Source organism: Danio rerio, chromosome 5 (genome assembly GCF_049306965.1).
Source record: "Danio rerio strain Tuebingen ecotype United States chromosome 5, GRCz12tu, whole genome shotgun sequence".
Classification (NCBI taxonomy): Eukaryota; Metazoa; Chordata; class Actinopteri; order Cypriniformes; family Danionidae; genus Danio; species Danio rerio.
This window is the reverse complement of record NC_133180.1, coordinates 24135605-24152280: the sequence shown is the minus strand read 5'-3', so window position 1 is coordinate 24152280 and position 16676 is coordinate 24135605. Positions and strand designations below refer to the sequence as shown.

Below are 16676 nucleotides of genomic sequence, written 5' to 3'. Positions count from 1 at the left end.
GCAGCTTCACATAAAAGATCAAAGTAAATTGAAATAGTGTAGTTCAGTTTTAGTAGTTCAGATCCCGAAACATGCAATCTAGTGGCGACAGTGGCGAGAAAAAAAAAACTTTACCAATTGGCGAAAGTGTAGAAAAAAAAACCTTGCCAGAACCTAGCTCAGATGGGCACGACCATTTCTCCTCTGGCAAAATGCCTTGTGCGGAGCTGCAGTCTAAGCGACGGAGTCTGGAAGGTGGGCCTCAGCAAAGACTCGTCTGTCCCTGGAGCATCACAAGAATCGGTCTCATGCTCTCCACTCCTCCATGACCACAACAGCAGCTGCTCAGGATACGGCCTGGTCCAGGATATGGAAACCTTAGAATCATATTTATACTTCTAACCACTAATGTCAATAGCTTGCTTTTTTTTATTTGCTCATACCCATAACCCTGCCCCCAAACCCACCCCCCCACCGTTTTTTTTTTTTTTGAGAAATTATTATTTTTATGCAATGAGCATGCATTGATAGGATTTAATAAATGGCTAAAAATACTTTTTATGTTTAGCAAGAATTAATTCAATTAATAAAGAATTTGTTCATCAAAAAAATTGAAAAATGTATAATGCTCCTGACACGTTAAGCAGATCCTTTGTTTTAAAAAATAAGAAGAGTGCTTAAGCAGCATATAAGGGTTTGATTTCTAAAAGATTATGTGACACAGAAGTTCCGAGTAATGACTTCTGAATCTGAAATCCAGAAATCCGTTCTGGAGGGCCGGTGTCCTGCAAAGTTTAGTTTCAACCCCAATCAGACACACCTGGGCTAGTTAATCAAGCTCTTACTAGGCTTTTTAGAAACATCCATGCAGGTGTGTTGAGGCAAGTTGGAGCCAAAATCTGCAGGACGTCGTCCCTCCAGGAAGGAGTTTGGACACCCCTGACATAAATCATACTTTTAAATTTTTGAAATAGATTTTCAATTGTAATAAAGTTTCACAGTTTTACCATTTATACTCCATGTTTATTCAAATAAATTAAGCCACACAGGCTTAAAGGTGCAGTAGGTGATATGCCAAAATGCTGCCCGTTAGCATATCTTTAAAACACAATACTTCCCCTGCCATCCAAAGCCACACCTCCTGAAATCACCAACGCACACAATAAAGATGACAGCAGACAATCCACTAGATCATATCATTCGCCAGTTAGAAAACTTTAGTACTTTATAATACTACATTTCTGAATGAAAAACTGTATTATATCTAGCAGGTTTTCAGTTGTGTAGTTAGCAAGTAAAACTTGTCATAATCTGCAATATTTCATGCATGCAAGGATTGCTGGTCTCACTCGCTTTGTCATAAAGTGACTACTGTATCATGAGTGCTTGGCCGGCGGGGTGCAGTAATTACATCTATTACTAACCTATTCTTACAAGCTATATCAGACTAAATATTCAAAGTAGCGGTAAACAATATAGGGAGCGCGTTACAGGCTGTCATTGTTCAAAAATGAATCAATGTGAATATAAAACCAACATCATCTCAGGCTAGGCAGAATAATGCCATTTACTGATGTTTTGTTGTTAAACTAAATAATCTACATTATCAATGCTGTAAACGGTCTCTAATGGAATTGAAAATAGTCGGAAGATTTCAGTGGCTGGACAACACTTCTGTGTATACAACTCATTTGTAACGCAACAAAATCTACATCAGCTTTGCGTGAATAAAATAGTTTTAAAACACAACATTACCTGTCTATAAGAAATACTTCAGCTATGGTGTCATTCTTTTTCCAGCCTGCTAAAGAAACTCAATATTAATTCAGTATTTTAAAAAGTTTTGATTCAGCATTTGCTTTCACCACTCTCTCACCACGAAAAAATGGTGGATCGGTGTGAATGAGTGCGCAGATGTATAAATCTACATTTGTTGACAGGCAGTTTGGGTTACTTATCAGAATTAAATTTTAATTTGAATTAAAAAGTGTTATGCCATCCGCACAATAGCCTAGTGTTTAACGCGTCAACATATGTTGCAGTAGCACGTCAGGACGTCCCGTGTTTGAATCCCAGCTCGAGGACATTTCCCTACCCTACCCCCCCCTCTCTCTCTCCAACATTGCCTTCTATCTAAATACTGTCCTTTCTAATAAAGGCAAAAATGCCAAAAATAAATCTTAAAAAAGTATTATGCTCTACCCAGAGTATAAAAAAACATATAAATACATTTAGATCATTTACTTTAATCATTACTATTGGAATGTGAAGAGACTTTATTTCTGAAGACCTACTGCACCTTTAACAGTTCTCTTCAATAAAAGAATTGTACCACCTACAAGTGTTTGAATGTTTGTCTAAGAAATTCTTGTCAGTAAAATTAGGGCTGTTCTAAAAATCTAATTATTATCTTGAAGACAAATAGATGACACGGTAAGCATTTGTGATGACTGTCTGTTTCTCATGACTGTAAATATGTGTGTGTAGGTTTCCTCATTGCAGCAGGAGGTAGAATCTTTGCAGTCACAGAACAGTGTCCTTCAGCACCACATAGAGGACAAAAGCGCTCGGTTAGAGTTACAGCATGTACACACACAGGTATGCTGCAAAATGTATGACTCATTTGAATTGTACACAGATTGATGTACTTTAAACCAGTGATGCACAAAGAATTCAAGACTTGGGTGCACTTCAGCTCATTGACACTGGCTACAGCTGTGCTGTAAACCATACACTATTGGCAATTTTGAAAATTGGGAGGGGCTACTTAATATTGCTTGCCCCGTCTTCATGTTTCAGTTTAAAGGTTTCTATTTGACCCCTTTTGCAAGATGTAAGATAAGCCTTTGGTGTCTCCTTAATGTGTCTGTAAAGTTTCAGCTCAAAACACCGATCAGATTATTTATTATAGCCTCCAGAATCGGAGAATCTCCAGAATCACTGTCAGAGTACAATGTAGCTGTTTGTGTAGTCTGTGGCATTAAATGCAAATGAGCAGCTTCTCCCTGCCCACTGTTCCCACGTGTGTATCTCTCTTTATACATTACGTCAGATAAACAGCACAGTAACGGAGACAGACAAAGATGAAGCTGAAATACAGCTCATTAGTCAAAAATACCAACTAAGTTTATTTGATATATTTGTGGTTAAGTCTATTTGAAACAATGAGCCCAACACAAGTGCCGTTTGCGCACACACACATTAGCGTTTACTGACACCATGCGGCTGTGGTGATTATAGCAGTTAAGAAAGCAATTTTTCTTTATTACAAACATGCTCTGTTTACAAACATTTTACACTGATGAAACTTATAAAAATTACAGATAGTTGGAAATGATATTTTAATCTCAGTTTATTTGCAAAACAAATGTTCTGTTTACATGTGTAAACATGTTATTATAGAAACGTGGCAATCAATTCTGTGGGTGGGGAAAACTGCACTCTTACGTCACGTTGCGGTGGGTCTCAAAACCACTGGAATTTGGGTCCTATTTTAATGTCACGAAAGTTGAAAAAGGTTTTTTTGTGACTTATTGTGTTTATATTAACCTAAAATGACAGTGGAAACACTACACCTACACACTGCTCTTTACCTCATGCATGGGAAAAAGCTGTGAATTTCAAGGCACCCGCATTGAGCATTAATGTCATGGCACCTCTAATTTTAACATTTAAATTGAATCTACTTCAGAACAGAAAAAGGATTGAAAATATCAAACAAAATGTCACTATAAAAATCTATTTTATTGAAAGCGAAACTGAAACTAGTGCCACGTGTGAAATTCTCTCTATAAATACTGATGTGTCTTTCATTTTGCTCTAATCCAAATGTATACGTAGTTTGAGCATGTTTTGCTTGCCTTATACTTTAGGAATATACGTTCATGAGCACATTTCGCATGCTAAAACAGTCAGACATCTGTTGGAGAACATGCAGTCCTCTACAAGTCTTTATTTTTAATATGATTGCTCTTTGTGTGAGGAGCAGACCGGAGTCTAAGTGGTTACTTGCTAAAAAATTTAAGCCTTGCTCATTGATATTCACTTGATCATTTCAGCATCAGATTTTCTCTCTCCCCGGTCCTCATGAGCTCATCCTGTTCTCCCTTGTTCTCTCCTTGTTAAGTGTGCTTTTCAACAGTCTGCGCAGGTTTGCAGATTCCAGCATGGTGAGATTGAATCTTGTTCACCAGTGAGTCACAGAAGATCTGCTGTTTTAGCATTATATCGCTCGTCTGTGATTACTCACTGCATGCAGAACAGCTGATCAGCTGTGTAGCAGTGACAGCACTGAAACTTCTCTTCTGTAGCGCCTACAGGCAAGTGTGTGTTTCTGACAGCCGCGTGCTTCTCTGTATGCATGTTCAGGGAATACAGCAGCAGTTGGAGAGTGTTCTGCTGGAGAACATTCAGCTGAAGGAGCGCAATAAGAGCAGCGAGGCATCACTGAATCATATCAGTGAAACAGCACACAGGTAACACACACACACAATCACACCCCTTGAGCCAAACCTTGAATCTGTAGTCTCTTTGAATTAAACAAGTCTCCTGAATACCAACATGAGCGTCCTGATTAGATTAAAGATGACTGTTCCCCTGAAGTCAGCTCATCCATAAACATCTGTCTCTCTCTCTGTGTTATCTTTCTCTCTCGGCCTCTCTCATCAGAGTGATGTCAGCCGTGGAATTAAAGGCAGGTCAGATGGAAGCAGTTCAGTCCAGTGTAAGTCAGCTGAACCACAGACTCGCCTTTGCCGCCAAGCGTCTGGACACAGTACATGGTGAGCGTGTCATCTGTGTCAGTGTGTGTGTGTGTGTGTGTGTAAGTGTGTTGCACTTTTAATAACTTGTTGTTTGTCTGCAGGGCTGCTGTTGAGAAAAGAAGCTCTGTGGAGAACCAAGCAAGCTACAAGATGTCCAGAGCCTGCAGTGTTGGAGAGGTACAGAATAGTGACATTAAAAATCATAGTTAACATTGTGGTGTTTGATTTTGCAGTGACCTCTTTATAAGTAATTATCAGATTATGAGATATTGAGGTTAATAATCTTGAGAGTAATATTAATAAATTTATTTTAAATGTAATGAGTGAGTTTAGATGTTATCTCACAATAAATATATTATTATTATTATTATTATTATTATTATTATTATTAGTGGTGTAACAGAAAACAAATCTCACAGTTCGAATCACACGATAATTTTTCGGATTACCAAAAAAGGGAAGAGACAAATGTCATTTGCTTTTTATTCATACATAAATATTGCTGCAAAATCCATTGCTTTTTACAAACAGAACTGAGAACCTGTAATTAATAAAAAATAAAAAGCTAGAAAAATAGTAAAATATTCAATATAAAAAAATGGTCTTTGCTACGGTTGCTGATAATGCTAAATTTAGCAGTCTAGCATCTTGTACAACATATATTTATTTTCTATAATTCAATCATTTTCTTTTTGGCTTAGTCTCATTTTTTAATCTGGGGTCATTGCAGCGGGAAGAACCGCCAACTTATCCAGCACATGTTTTATGCAGCAGATGCACTTTCATGCTGCAACCTATTACTGGGAAACACCGATACACTTTCATTCACACACATACACTACGGAAAAGTTCACCTGAACCACATGCCTTTGGACTGGGGGAAACCGGAGCACCCGGAGGAAACCCATGTGAACACAGGGAGAACATGCAAACTACACACAGTAATGTCAACTGACCCAGCCGAGGCTTGAACCAGCAACCTTCTTGCTGTGTGGCGACCGCACTACCTACTGCTCGACTGCGTCATCTTATATTCAATTAATGATTCAACAATTCACACATAAAACTTCGTTTAATTATAGGTGGATCATTTTTAAGAACCCATTCAGTGACATCATTTTAATTGTTGTTTGTCACCTCCCATTAGTTACGCAATGTAATTGCTACAACATTCACCAGCTTCAAGTTCCGTTACACAGTGATTTAATTCTTTACGGTAAAAATCTGTGGTAATATCTGAACTATAAATAGTTAAACTGTATTAACTAACTGAAAAAAGTTTAAAAACTGAATCTCTCAATCAAGCGTAGATTTTAATGCATTAATAAACATGCAAATCATCATTATTATTGTTGCACGGGTTTGAATTAAGATTACAATTTTTTAATGATTGACAATGCAACTTTACACTGAATGCATTAATACAGGCTTAACAAACAGTGACAAAAAATATTTTTTAAATGCTTTCATGCACTTCAAGGACGCAGGAAGCGATCTTTCTGCAATTGTTATAAATGTTGGATTAAACTACAAGTTCCAAAAAGTTAATATTCCTTGGGTCACATGCATTCCAAACTGTGGGTTGTGGTCCGTACACACCTTATTTGCATTTTCAAATCAATCAAAAATATTATCAGGTTTAAAAAAAAAAGTTATGGTTATCAAGGGCCAAGCTGCGAAGCTGTGAAAGCACCTATTGTTATTCTTCCGGTTCCTATTCTTCTTCTTCTTGTTCTTCTGCCGAGATTTGAATGGTAGTCTATATAGGCTTTTGTTCAAAAGTTATGAAATATGGCACACTTATAGAAGACAAGCTCAATATTAATCGTAGCAAATTTGGACCATCTAACTCAAACTTTCCAGCACCACCACTTGTTCAAAACTGCAATGCTAATAACTTTTAAACCGTAAGCTGCAGAATCAACATACAAATTTACCCTGAATGCTTGACTTATTGCAATCCAAATTTCAAAAATAGGGTTTAGTTTTTTTCTATCTTTTAATAGTTTGTAGAACCTTTGTTTTCGAACGCGTGCTAGACGGTTTGTTAAATTTTCACCAAAATTGGCCCAGATCATCACTAGATCATGCTGGCAAAAAGTTATGGAATTCAAGACGATAACTTAAATTGTTGCTGAATAATGTGCAATTCAATTTGTCAAAATGACATGCCAAATCATACTCAAGGCAACATCTCGACAATGCTTAACTCTAAGTTTGGTGTGTGTTATGACAACTATGATCTGAGGTTGCCTGCACAGTTTCGTTGCAGTTCCACCTAGTGGTTTGGAGATATGAAAAACAGCTACTTTTGCTTGTATCTCGTGAATGCTCTCACCAAATTTCACAACATTACATTCAGAGTGACATTCTGAGTTGGATGATGTTAAATTTCCCCATGTTTGCCATTTGGTGTCACCATTTTGAATTTTGTTGAAAAATGCTATATTTTACGAATGCATTGAGGTGTTGTCACAATCTTCAACACAATTCTTGCTGTGAGGCGAACGTGCTAACCATTGTGCCACCGTGCAGCGTGCTCTTGATATATTCCTTGGATAATTTAGCATAAATTGATACCAAATTTTCCATACTTGGTGAAACTTCCTGTTTGCCATTTTAAATTTCGCTTGAAAATGCTATTTTTCTTAACTCCTACTACACTGTTGGGCCGATTTTTCACTAAATTTAACTCAGATCATCTTTATTATTGTTATTATATATTAATAATAACAAAAAAAAACAGATAATTAACTACTTAGATTTGTAATGAACATTTTAGTACAACTACTAAATTAGGTTATATAGGTCACCAATAATACATATACCTAAGATTAACCATATAGGAAAATAGGGGACAAGAATGTAGTATACAACAGTTTTTCATCTCATAGCTTGACATACAATTTCAAGCACTGCACTGTTATTTAATATGGCCATCATTCTTTTGTGTTGCAGCTTTATTAATAGTCTCAAAGCTGAGGTGGAGATGTTGAGCACAGAGAGGGACACGCTCGCACAGGAGCTCAAACGAACACCAGAGCTCATTCAGGCCTCGCTTTCTGAGCTACAGCAGCAGCGTACGTACACGAAACCCCAAGCCGAATACTGAACATCTGCAGAATGTAAAAAAGAGATGTGATTCCGTGTTGCAGGAGACAGAGATCTGAGCCACCTAAGGGAAGCTCTGTCACACAGCAGGGAGGAGCTGGAGGCATCAGAATCAAGCCGAATGGAGACACTGAGGCACTGTGAAGAACAAGAGGGGACCATCGCGGAGCTCCGCACTGAGGCCCAGAGACTCCAGCAGCAGTGTGACTCAGGTGTGTGTGAAGAACAGCTTCCCCTCCCCCCCGCTGAAAGCATTTGGTATTCACTTCACAGATTCCTTCTTTCTTTCATTCTCATTGCTAATAGTCTATTAACACTGTGTTTAACACTTGGGGAATTCTGCTGACTTCAATTGCTCGTGGCTGCAGGCTAATCATGCAACTCTGCTTGCAATCGCTCGTGTTCTCTGGTGAAGAATCGTTTGTGCTTTTGTGTATCCGTCTAATATTTGCTCAGGTTTGGCTGTAGAGTACAGATGCTTATATTTAAGGATGCGAAAGCTGATTGTGCCTGTTTCTGCAGTTTTACAAAGGGTATCAGAAGTTGAAAGTGTGTGTGCAGAGAAGCTCAGGGACGTGGAGGCTCAACTCAACACGGCGAGGAGAGAGCACACCAAAGCAGGTATACAGACTTAACATGCTAATGCTGATGTCATGGCTAGTTTTTGTGAATGATGTTCTGAATATGTGTGTGTGCGTGCAGTGGTAGCTTTGAGGCAAGTTCAGAGGCAGGTGGAGAGAGAGAAAGAACAGATGAAAGAAGCCGAGAGAGAGAGAACAGAACACACACACAGACAGATCACACATCTGCAGAAACAGCTGAAAGACAAGGACAAAGACTGCAACCTTCTCCTGGTGAGTCACACTCGCACACACACAAGCCCACACACTCTTTTTGAGGGGGCATCAGCGGCAGTCCTGGCTCACTTGGTGCCCTGGGTGAGGTAGGACCTAAAAAAAAAAACTAGAAACGTATGGAAGGAATAAAGGACAAAGAAAGACTGCATTCCACTGGATTTTTAAATCTTTGATTATGATTATTTAAATGAATTTGTAGATGTTTTTAAATTAAAGTCATCATGAAATCAAGAAGATCAACATATTTGCACATATGTGAGATTACTGTGAAATAAAACCTAGCTGCAAATTTCAAAGCTCTGTGTTCAGTTAGATTTCTTAAGGAATTAATTTAGATGTGCTATAGAATGCATTGATTCAATGTTAACTCATTCTCTAATGCTTAGGTTAGTTAATGAATTCTTCAGAAATTATTTTATATGTTCATTTATAAACAGAAATTCCACCTATCAGAAGCGCGTGTTTGACCATATTTGGAACTGTTGTGTATAATAATGAGTTGTGCTCTGATTCTTTCACAGCACATCAATGACTACGTTTACCTGGACATCAATAATCAAATTATTTGCCTTAATCTAATTAAGACAATAATGAGATTAAGGCGTTTATATGAGTTGCTTTTTAAAAGTTTCCTTCATGATCCCGTTTTACATGTTAAAGCACATAATTCGATTAACGTCATTGTGTCACAGCGAAATTCACATTTCCTCCGGATTTTCATGTAATTTCGTGTGTTTCATTTTATATTTGTCGACTTTAACTGCAGTTTGGCACTTTCATTTTCATTTAGGAACATTTCATGCATGCCCCCTGTGACAAACGAGATATTAGATGCTACTATGACCTGCTGGACAAGTGTAGTTTTAATGGAAGTTCATATCGCACACTGAAAGGAGGTAAAAAGCCTACAACATTTCACGACGCAGGTGTCTGTGGTCTGCTCTGACTCGGTAGGTGCAGAGAGTGTCAAACAGATGTGTGTATGTGGACTATCCTATTGCAAAACGCGTCAAAAAGTTCTACATCAAGTTAATAGTTCGATTAAGGTGTTTACATGTGTGTTCAATAATGCGACAAATCGGCATACTCCAAATGTCTTAATTAGATTTTTCTTTAGTTCGATTATGAACTTAATCTGATTAAATTAATCAAAAATCGCTGTTTACATGGTCGACTCTTAATCAGAGTATTGTCTTAATCGCATTAAAATCGAATTTCTGGTGTCCTTGTAAACATACTCACTGTCTGCTCTATCTTTCTCTATAGCCCCTTTCACACATACAGACCTTTCCGGAAAATTACAGGCAATTTTTCGGAAAGGTCTTAATGTGTGAATAGGCCCTTTTTGAAAAAATGGTAAATTTGTTCCGGCAATTGTAGTGGTTTCTGGTTTTTCTCTTACTAAATCAAACTCAGTCTGGAGGTTATGAATATCAGAAGAATATACTTTATTGTCAATAATAAAGTATATATATTGTCTATAATTTGAATATATAGATTAACTTCACACTTTAAAGAGTATAAAATCCACTTCACAATTTCCTGAAAAGAGAAGTTGTAACATTACCAGTAATTTGCCGGAATGCAGCTCTGTGTGAATGCAGAATTAAAATTGCCGGAAAGAGCGTGTGCACAATTAGAACGCACCTATGTGAAATGTCTTCTCCAGCCAATTAGAACAGTCAGACACACATCTGCGCTGTTTGTGAAAATAAAAGCTTTTGAATATTTTCTCGACACATTTAGCTGCTAGCTGTTAGTCGGATAACATTTCTAAGTTTCTTCTTGATGTCAACTGTGTAAAAAAATATCGATTAAATGCTTATAATAGCAGCCGGTGAGCGCCAGCACACACACACATATTATGTACATCTCCACATGGAAAAGTGTTCCTCCATATGTTTTTATTGAAGCTGTTCCCAATACTTATCCATCAATAGGATTTGTAATGTCTTCAAATATGTAAACATTTAGCTGTACTTTGTGTTTCTGCCTTTTGGATGTCTCAGGAAATAAAAAAATATTTATTAAAAAGTTTTAAAGTGAAATCAACAAAAGCCCGACCCCTTCTATGTTTACAAATACAAGTGCAGCCATTCAGAGGTCATTTCTGGTTGATGATGTCAGAATTTGCCGGTATTTTAGAATGGATGTATGAATGGTCTTTTCCGGAAAAATTCTCCTTACATCCTTATCCTTAACAGCGCTTTATTGAATTTACCGGTAAAGTCGTTTTTCGGATATTTATCGGTATTGCTATGTGAAAGGGCCATTTATATCTCTCTCACTCACACATATGCACGCACTCACATAATAATACTTAATTTGTCAAAAACCTTTAAGCAAATTGAGTAGAAAGCTTGTTAAATAGTTTTCAAGTGAAGTGGGTGTAGAGGTTTATTTTAGCTTAGAGGATTGAGTGAGCTATCTTTACCTAGAAAACTCCCCCTGAGTTGTTTTGTGGATGAAGGATAGTATAAGTTATTAGTATTCTTGACAAAATGGACAGGGATGTGTTTACAGTTATTTACAGTTAGCATTAAAGTATTTGAAAATACTTTTTATATTTATATCACATTTATATCAATCCTTTCTGAGAACGTTTTATTTTTAAATGAGGAGAAAAAATCGTATTACATTTAGGCCACAAGACTTGTCGGACTGTAAACGCCCTAGGTGCAGCAACTTGGAGGAGTTTACATCACCCCAGGTACATAACCTTGGCGTTGTATTAGAACTTAAAATTTAATACACATTTTTCAAGTGTGGTTGGAAATAGCTTTTACCAACTTCACCTTCCTTTAAAACTGAAGTACTCCCTCACTTCACATTCTTTAGAAATTGCCATAAATGCTCTTATAACTTCCCAATTAGACTGAAACAACTCTCTCTATTGTAGGCATCCCAAGTCTTAGATTGCTCGCCTAAAGTTCAAAACTCAGCAGCTAGATTGTTGACAAAAAGCCTGAAATATGTACATGTCGCTCTCATTTTGAGGTTTCTCCATTGGTTACTGGTAAGACAAAGAATCTAATTTAAAATCCTTCTCCTTGTGTAAAGTCTTACATGGCTTGGGCTTCCATTATTTATCCCAACTGATTATGCCTTACACTCCTTCCAGATACTTGCGTTTCGCTGATCAATTTCTATTAAAAACCCCAAAGGCCCACCTCAAAAGCAGGGGCGAGCATGCATTCGCTATAGCTGGTCCACGCTTTTGAAACATGCTGCCTCTAGAATTAAAAATGGCTTCGTTACTGCAAATTTTCAAGTCTGAATTAAAGACTCATCTATTTTCCAGGCCGTTTGATGCTTAAGTCCCTTCCTCGGGGGGTCTAACTGTTTCGTTTTTAATCCTGTTTAATGTAGTCAACTGTGGTAGCATCTCGTAACTAGGCGGAATTATTTAAAGGTTCAATTACTTTTTTATTTTTAAGTATTGTAACCAAACTGTTTATCTAAAATCCATTGTACATTTTCTAGGCTTTATTTTACATTACATCATTGTTGTTTTGTTTAATATGTCTGTACTGCTTGTTTGTATTTTTATCTGCACCCTTGTGGCTGTTTGGAAATGTGCAATATAAATAAATCAAACTTGAAATTCAACCTGAACCTCTGCATAAACAAATGAGTTTTATAAAGTGTATTGTTGTTCTTTCACTCCAAAGAAATTACAGTAGGAGATGAGAGATATGACATGATGCATAACACTTATACTCAACAGTTCACATATGGCTGTTGGATCATTACAAACTAAAATGGCAAATTTCACAAGATAAGCAGACCTTACGCCTTTCAAGTTGGCATTGAATATATGTATAATTCGCATATCCTGCATGTTTGACACTTTATAAATAGATGGTTGGTTGAAAAATATTGTTGTAATCTCACTAGGAAATGGCCAATCAAATGCAGCCTGTGTGCAATGTACCAATCAATCTTGTTGCATTGCACAATGATCCCATGCGCAAAATATTTCTTTTGTTTTGACTCGGCTGTTTTCACTGGGATTTTATACTCAAAGGATTTACATGTGCACAAGGAAACAAGTGTGCTTGAGGCTCATTTGATTTACATGTTTCTGAAAGAAAACTCAGCGCTGCAACAAAAGCATATGAGGGAGACTCCGTTTAGAGTGTATTTTGTACATTTGTCTGTCTTGTTCATGCTCAAACTGCAACATTGCCCACTATATAATGTTTGAAGGACTCTTTTAAGATAATTTAATTTGTAAAAAAATCAGATAGATAATGCTATTAGATAAGTTATAAAAACAATAATATTAAAATTTTAGAATCAACCTTGAAGCTGTAATTTTCTAATCTGAATATTATAACAAATTCTAATCAGTTTTATGTGGTTTTAAATATGAATAATTTCTACCACTATGCTGTATATACAGTAAATATGTGAATATAGTTGCATTTAAAATCCACTTGGCACAGAGATCTAAGATCTGTTTCCCTCTATTTTTTCTTGTGTTGTTTTGTGTGTATAAGCAGGCAGTGGTTCAGGAGCAGGGTTTGATGAATGAATATAAAAGACTGAGAAGATCTGCAAAAACCGAGACCCTGAAACAAACCCAACCTTGTAAATCTGAAAGTAAAAACCCGACACCTGAAAGTAAGCACTCACTGAAACTCACTCATGACATCAGTAATCATTCACATTCATAATAACACAGTGGTCTTCAAATGTTTTTTTATTGCCATGATCCACTAATAAATCATAAACGTGTTATCAACGTGTATATTTGTTCATTTATTTGGAGTGGGTATGGGATCCCCTTAATTTTTCACTCTATTGCAGCCATTTACTAAAATCCTTTAAGTTCATTTTTTCCTCATTATTGTGCACAAAGCACCCTATATTCACAGAAAAAGACTAACCTGTTGACATTTTTTCAGATTTATGTAGAAAAACTGAAATATCACATGGTCCTAATTATTCAGACCCTTTGCTGCGACACTCCTATATTTAACTCGGGTGCTGTCCATTTCTTCTGATCATCCTTGAAATAGTTCACTTGTGTCCAGCTGTGTTTGATTATACTGATTTGATTTGATCAGGAAAGCCACACACCTCTCTATAGATTAGACCTTACTTCACAGTGCATGTCAGAGCAAATAAGAATTACAGGGTCAAAGGAACTGCCCGAAGAGCTCAGAGACAGACTTGTGGCAAGGCACAGATCTGACCAAGGTTACAATAAAATTTCAGCCTTAAGGTTCCTAAGAGCTCAATGGCCTCCATAATCATTAAATGGAAGACATTTGGGACGGCCAGAACTCTTCTTAGAACTGGACTAAGAGGCTTGGTGAGAAAGATAAAGAAGAAGCCAAAGATCGATGTAGCTGAGCTCCAGAGTTGTAGTCGGGAGATTGGAGAAAGTTGTAGAAAGTAAACCATCACTGCAGCCCTCCACCAGTCTGGGCTTTATGGCAGAGTGCCCAGAAGGAAGCTTCTCCCCAGTGCAAGCCATATGAAAGCCTGAAAAAAAAAACACCTGAAGATTTTTGGTCTAATGAGACCAAGACAGAACTTTTTGGCCCTTATTCTAAGCGGTATGTGTGGAGAAAACCAGGCACTGCTTATCACCTGTCCAATACAGCCCCTACAGTGAAGCATGGTGATGGCAGCATCATGCTTTGGGGGTGATTTTTCAGCTGCAGGGACAGGACATCTTGTTGCAATTGAGGGAAAGATGAATGCAGTCAAGTACAGGAATATCCTGGATGAAAACCTTCTCCAGAGTGCTCAGGACCTCAGACTGGGTGTACCTTACAACAGGACAATGACCTTAAGCCAGGGGTGTCCAAACTCGGTCATGGAGGACCGGTGTCCTGCATAGTTTAACTCCAGCTTCCTCCAACACACCTGCCTAGAAGTCTAGTATACCTAGAAAGAGCTTGATTAGCTGGTTCAGGTGTGTTTAATTGGGGTTGGAACTAAAATATGCAGGACACCGACCCTCCAGGACAGAGTTTGGACACCTCTGCCTTAAGCACACAACTAAAATAACAGAGTGGCTTCACAACAACTCCATAACTGTTCTTAAATGACCCAACCAGAGCCTTGACTTAAATGCAATTGAGCATATGTGGAAAGATCTAAAAATGGCTGCCCACCAATGTTTTCCAACCCAACCTGACAGAATAAAGAGGATCTGCAAGGAGGAATGGCAGATGATCCCCAAATCCAGGTGTAAAAAAACTTGCATCTTTGCCAAAAAGACTCCATAGATATACTAGATCGAAAGGATACTTCTACTAAATACTGAGCAGAGAGTCTGATTACTCAAGACCATGTGATAGGTAAGCTTTAATTTTTTAATAGGTCTGGAAAAATGTCTACAGTTCTGTCTTTTTCTGTGAATATAGGGTGTTGTGTGTACATTATTGGGGATGTACTTAAATGCTTTTAGCAAATGGCAGCAGTATAACAAAGAGTGAACATTTTAAAGGGGTCTGAATACTTTCTGTACTCACTGTACGTATTTAATTTTTTATTAAATGATATATATTTTAGTTTTTTGTTTGTTTCATTGTGTAAGTCTTGTGATCCTACTAAGGCCTGCAAAATTTGAAAACCCCTGTAACATAGCCATCTATTCATTCACACATTGATTGATTCTTTTTTTGATGTCTACTAAGTGTTGTTTCGCACTTGACTTGGTCGCTCATGTTGGTTTTCTGTCAGGTTTGCTGGGGGCTCTGCAAGCTCTTAGTGCCGCAGTGATGGGCAGCTCAGAGGAAGATGATGATGAGGAGGGTCAGGCCTTCACCGAGACTCAAACACCCTCTTGTGCTGACATGCATAAAGAATAGTGCTGAACACACCAATCAATTCCCCCTCACACACACTCGCTGTCTGTACAGCTCCTCCCGTGGGCTTTCATTCCTGTTTTATAATTTAATAAAAAGAGCTTTTTGTCAATGAAATCTTTTAATTAATCTTAAATAGTTTACAAAATGACACATTTATGTCAGGGCTCTTATTACAGATATTATTAGTGGTAGTTTATATTTCAGGTTATCCCATGTACTTGACAGCAGATGAATATGAGGGAGGTGAGTAGCTGCCATTGGTCAATCAAAGCAATCTAGCATGATAAACAGGACTTGACATTGACACCTGCCAACCCGCCAAATGCAAGTAGATTTCAGCTGTGACAGCCACTCCCATTAGCCACTTTGGCTGGTTGAAAATAGTAAGTTTTAAAAATTGTAATTTTCTTAAAAAGCAGAGTTCAACAGTAAGAGTGGCCCAATGGTGTGGTTCCACTGTGAGAGATGACAAAAATGACAAGCCAGTGAATACCGAATGAGAGGATGATCACGCGCTCAGTGAGTAAGAAGCATCCGTGGTTGAAAATGCAGCTGGTGCGATTGGATCTCTTTGAAATAGACTGGACGTCCTGTCTATTTCACCCACACTCCTGTTGATTTCAAGAGCTTGAGATTTTTGTCAGCAGCAGTGGCTGCTTTCGCTTTAACCTTTCTTTGAACAGATAATTAATGGACCTAATGTTAACTGTGCATGTGATCATTCTTTCATTACCGCACATGGAATGTTTTTCACCTGCTTTTTCTTGGAGTTATTTTTTGTTAATATGGTTTAATTATCATCCTTTACAATAACATTTCTGTTATATGAGATTAACTCTCCGTTTAAGTATAGTTAACTGAACATAACAATAGTTCTTTTATAAATGTAAATTTTTTAGAAAAGAAAAGTGTTGAATAAAAATTGCATGTTTACAGCATGTGTTTTTACACATTGTTTATATTTTTTGGCTAGTAAATATTTATTTATTTATTATTGGTGTGGCTAGAAAGAAAAAAAAGATAAATCCTTAGTGTTAACCCCGGAAGAGTCAAGTAAAAGAAAAACTAATTGCAATAAAACACTATAAAATCACAATCTATTTGCTCATGCTCATTGAGCAAGGTTATACATAACA

General features: G+C 37.4%; 1 protein-coding gene across 2 annotated transcripts in view; it reads left to right on the top strand.

The window, feature by feature from the left end:
- The window catches only part of si:dkeyp-20g2.1, a 28225-nt gene extending 12571 nt beyond the window's left edge, over positions 1-15654 (top strand). For both annotated transcript variants that reach the window (XM_005165222.6, XM_690528.10), the window contains 10 exons: positions 2467-2577; positions 4348-4454; positions 4648-4760; positions 4844-4919; positions 7701-7822; positions 7898-8065; positions 8376-8474; positions 8556-8707; positions 13216-13336; positions 15413-15654. In XM_005165222.6, the coding sequence (XP_005165279.1) occupies positions 2467-2577; positions 4348-4454; positions 4648-4760; positions 4844-4919; positions 7701-7822; positions 7898-8065; positions 8376-8474; positions 8556-8707; positions 13216-13336; positions 15413-15540 (1197 nt within the window). In that variant the 3' untranslated portion in view covers positions 15541-15654. The remainder of the gene's footprint in view (positions 1-2466; positions 2578-4347; positions 4455-4647; positions 4761-4843; positions 4920-7700; positions 7823-7897; positions 8066-8375; positions 8475-8555; positions 8708-13215; positions 13337-15412) is intronic.
- Positions 15655-16676: the final 1022 nt, after the last annotated feature.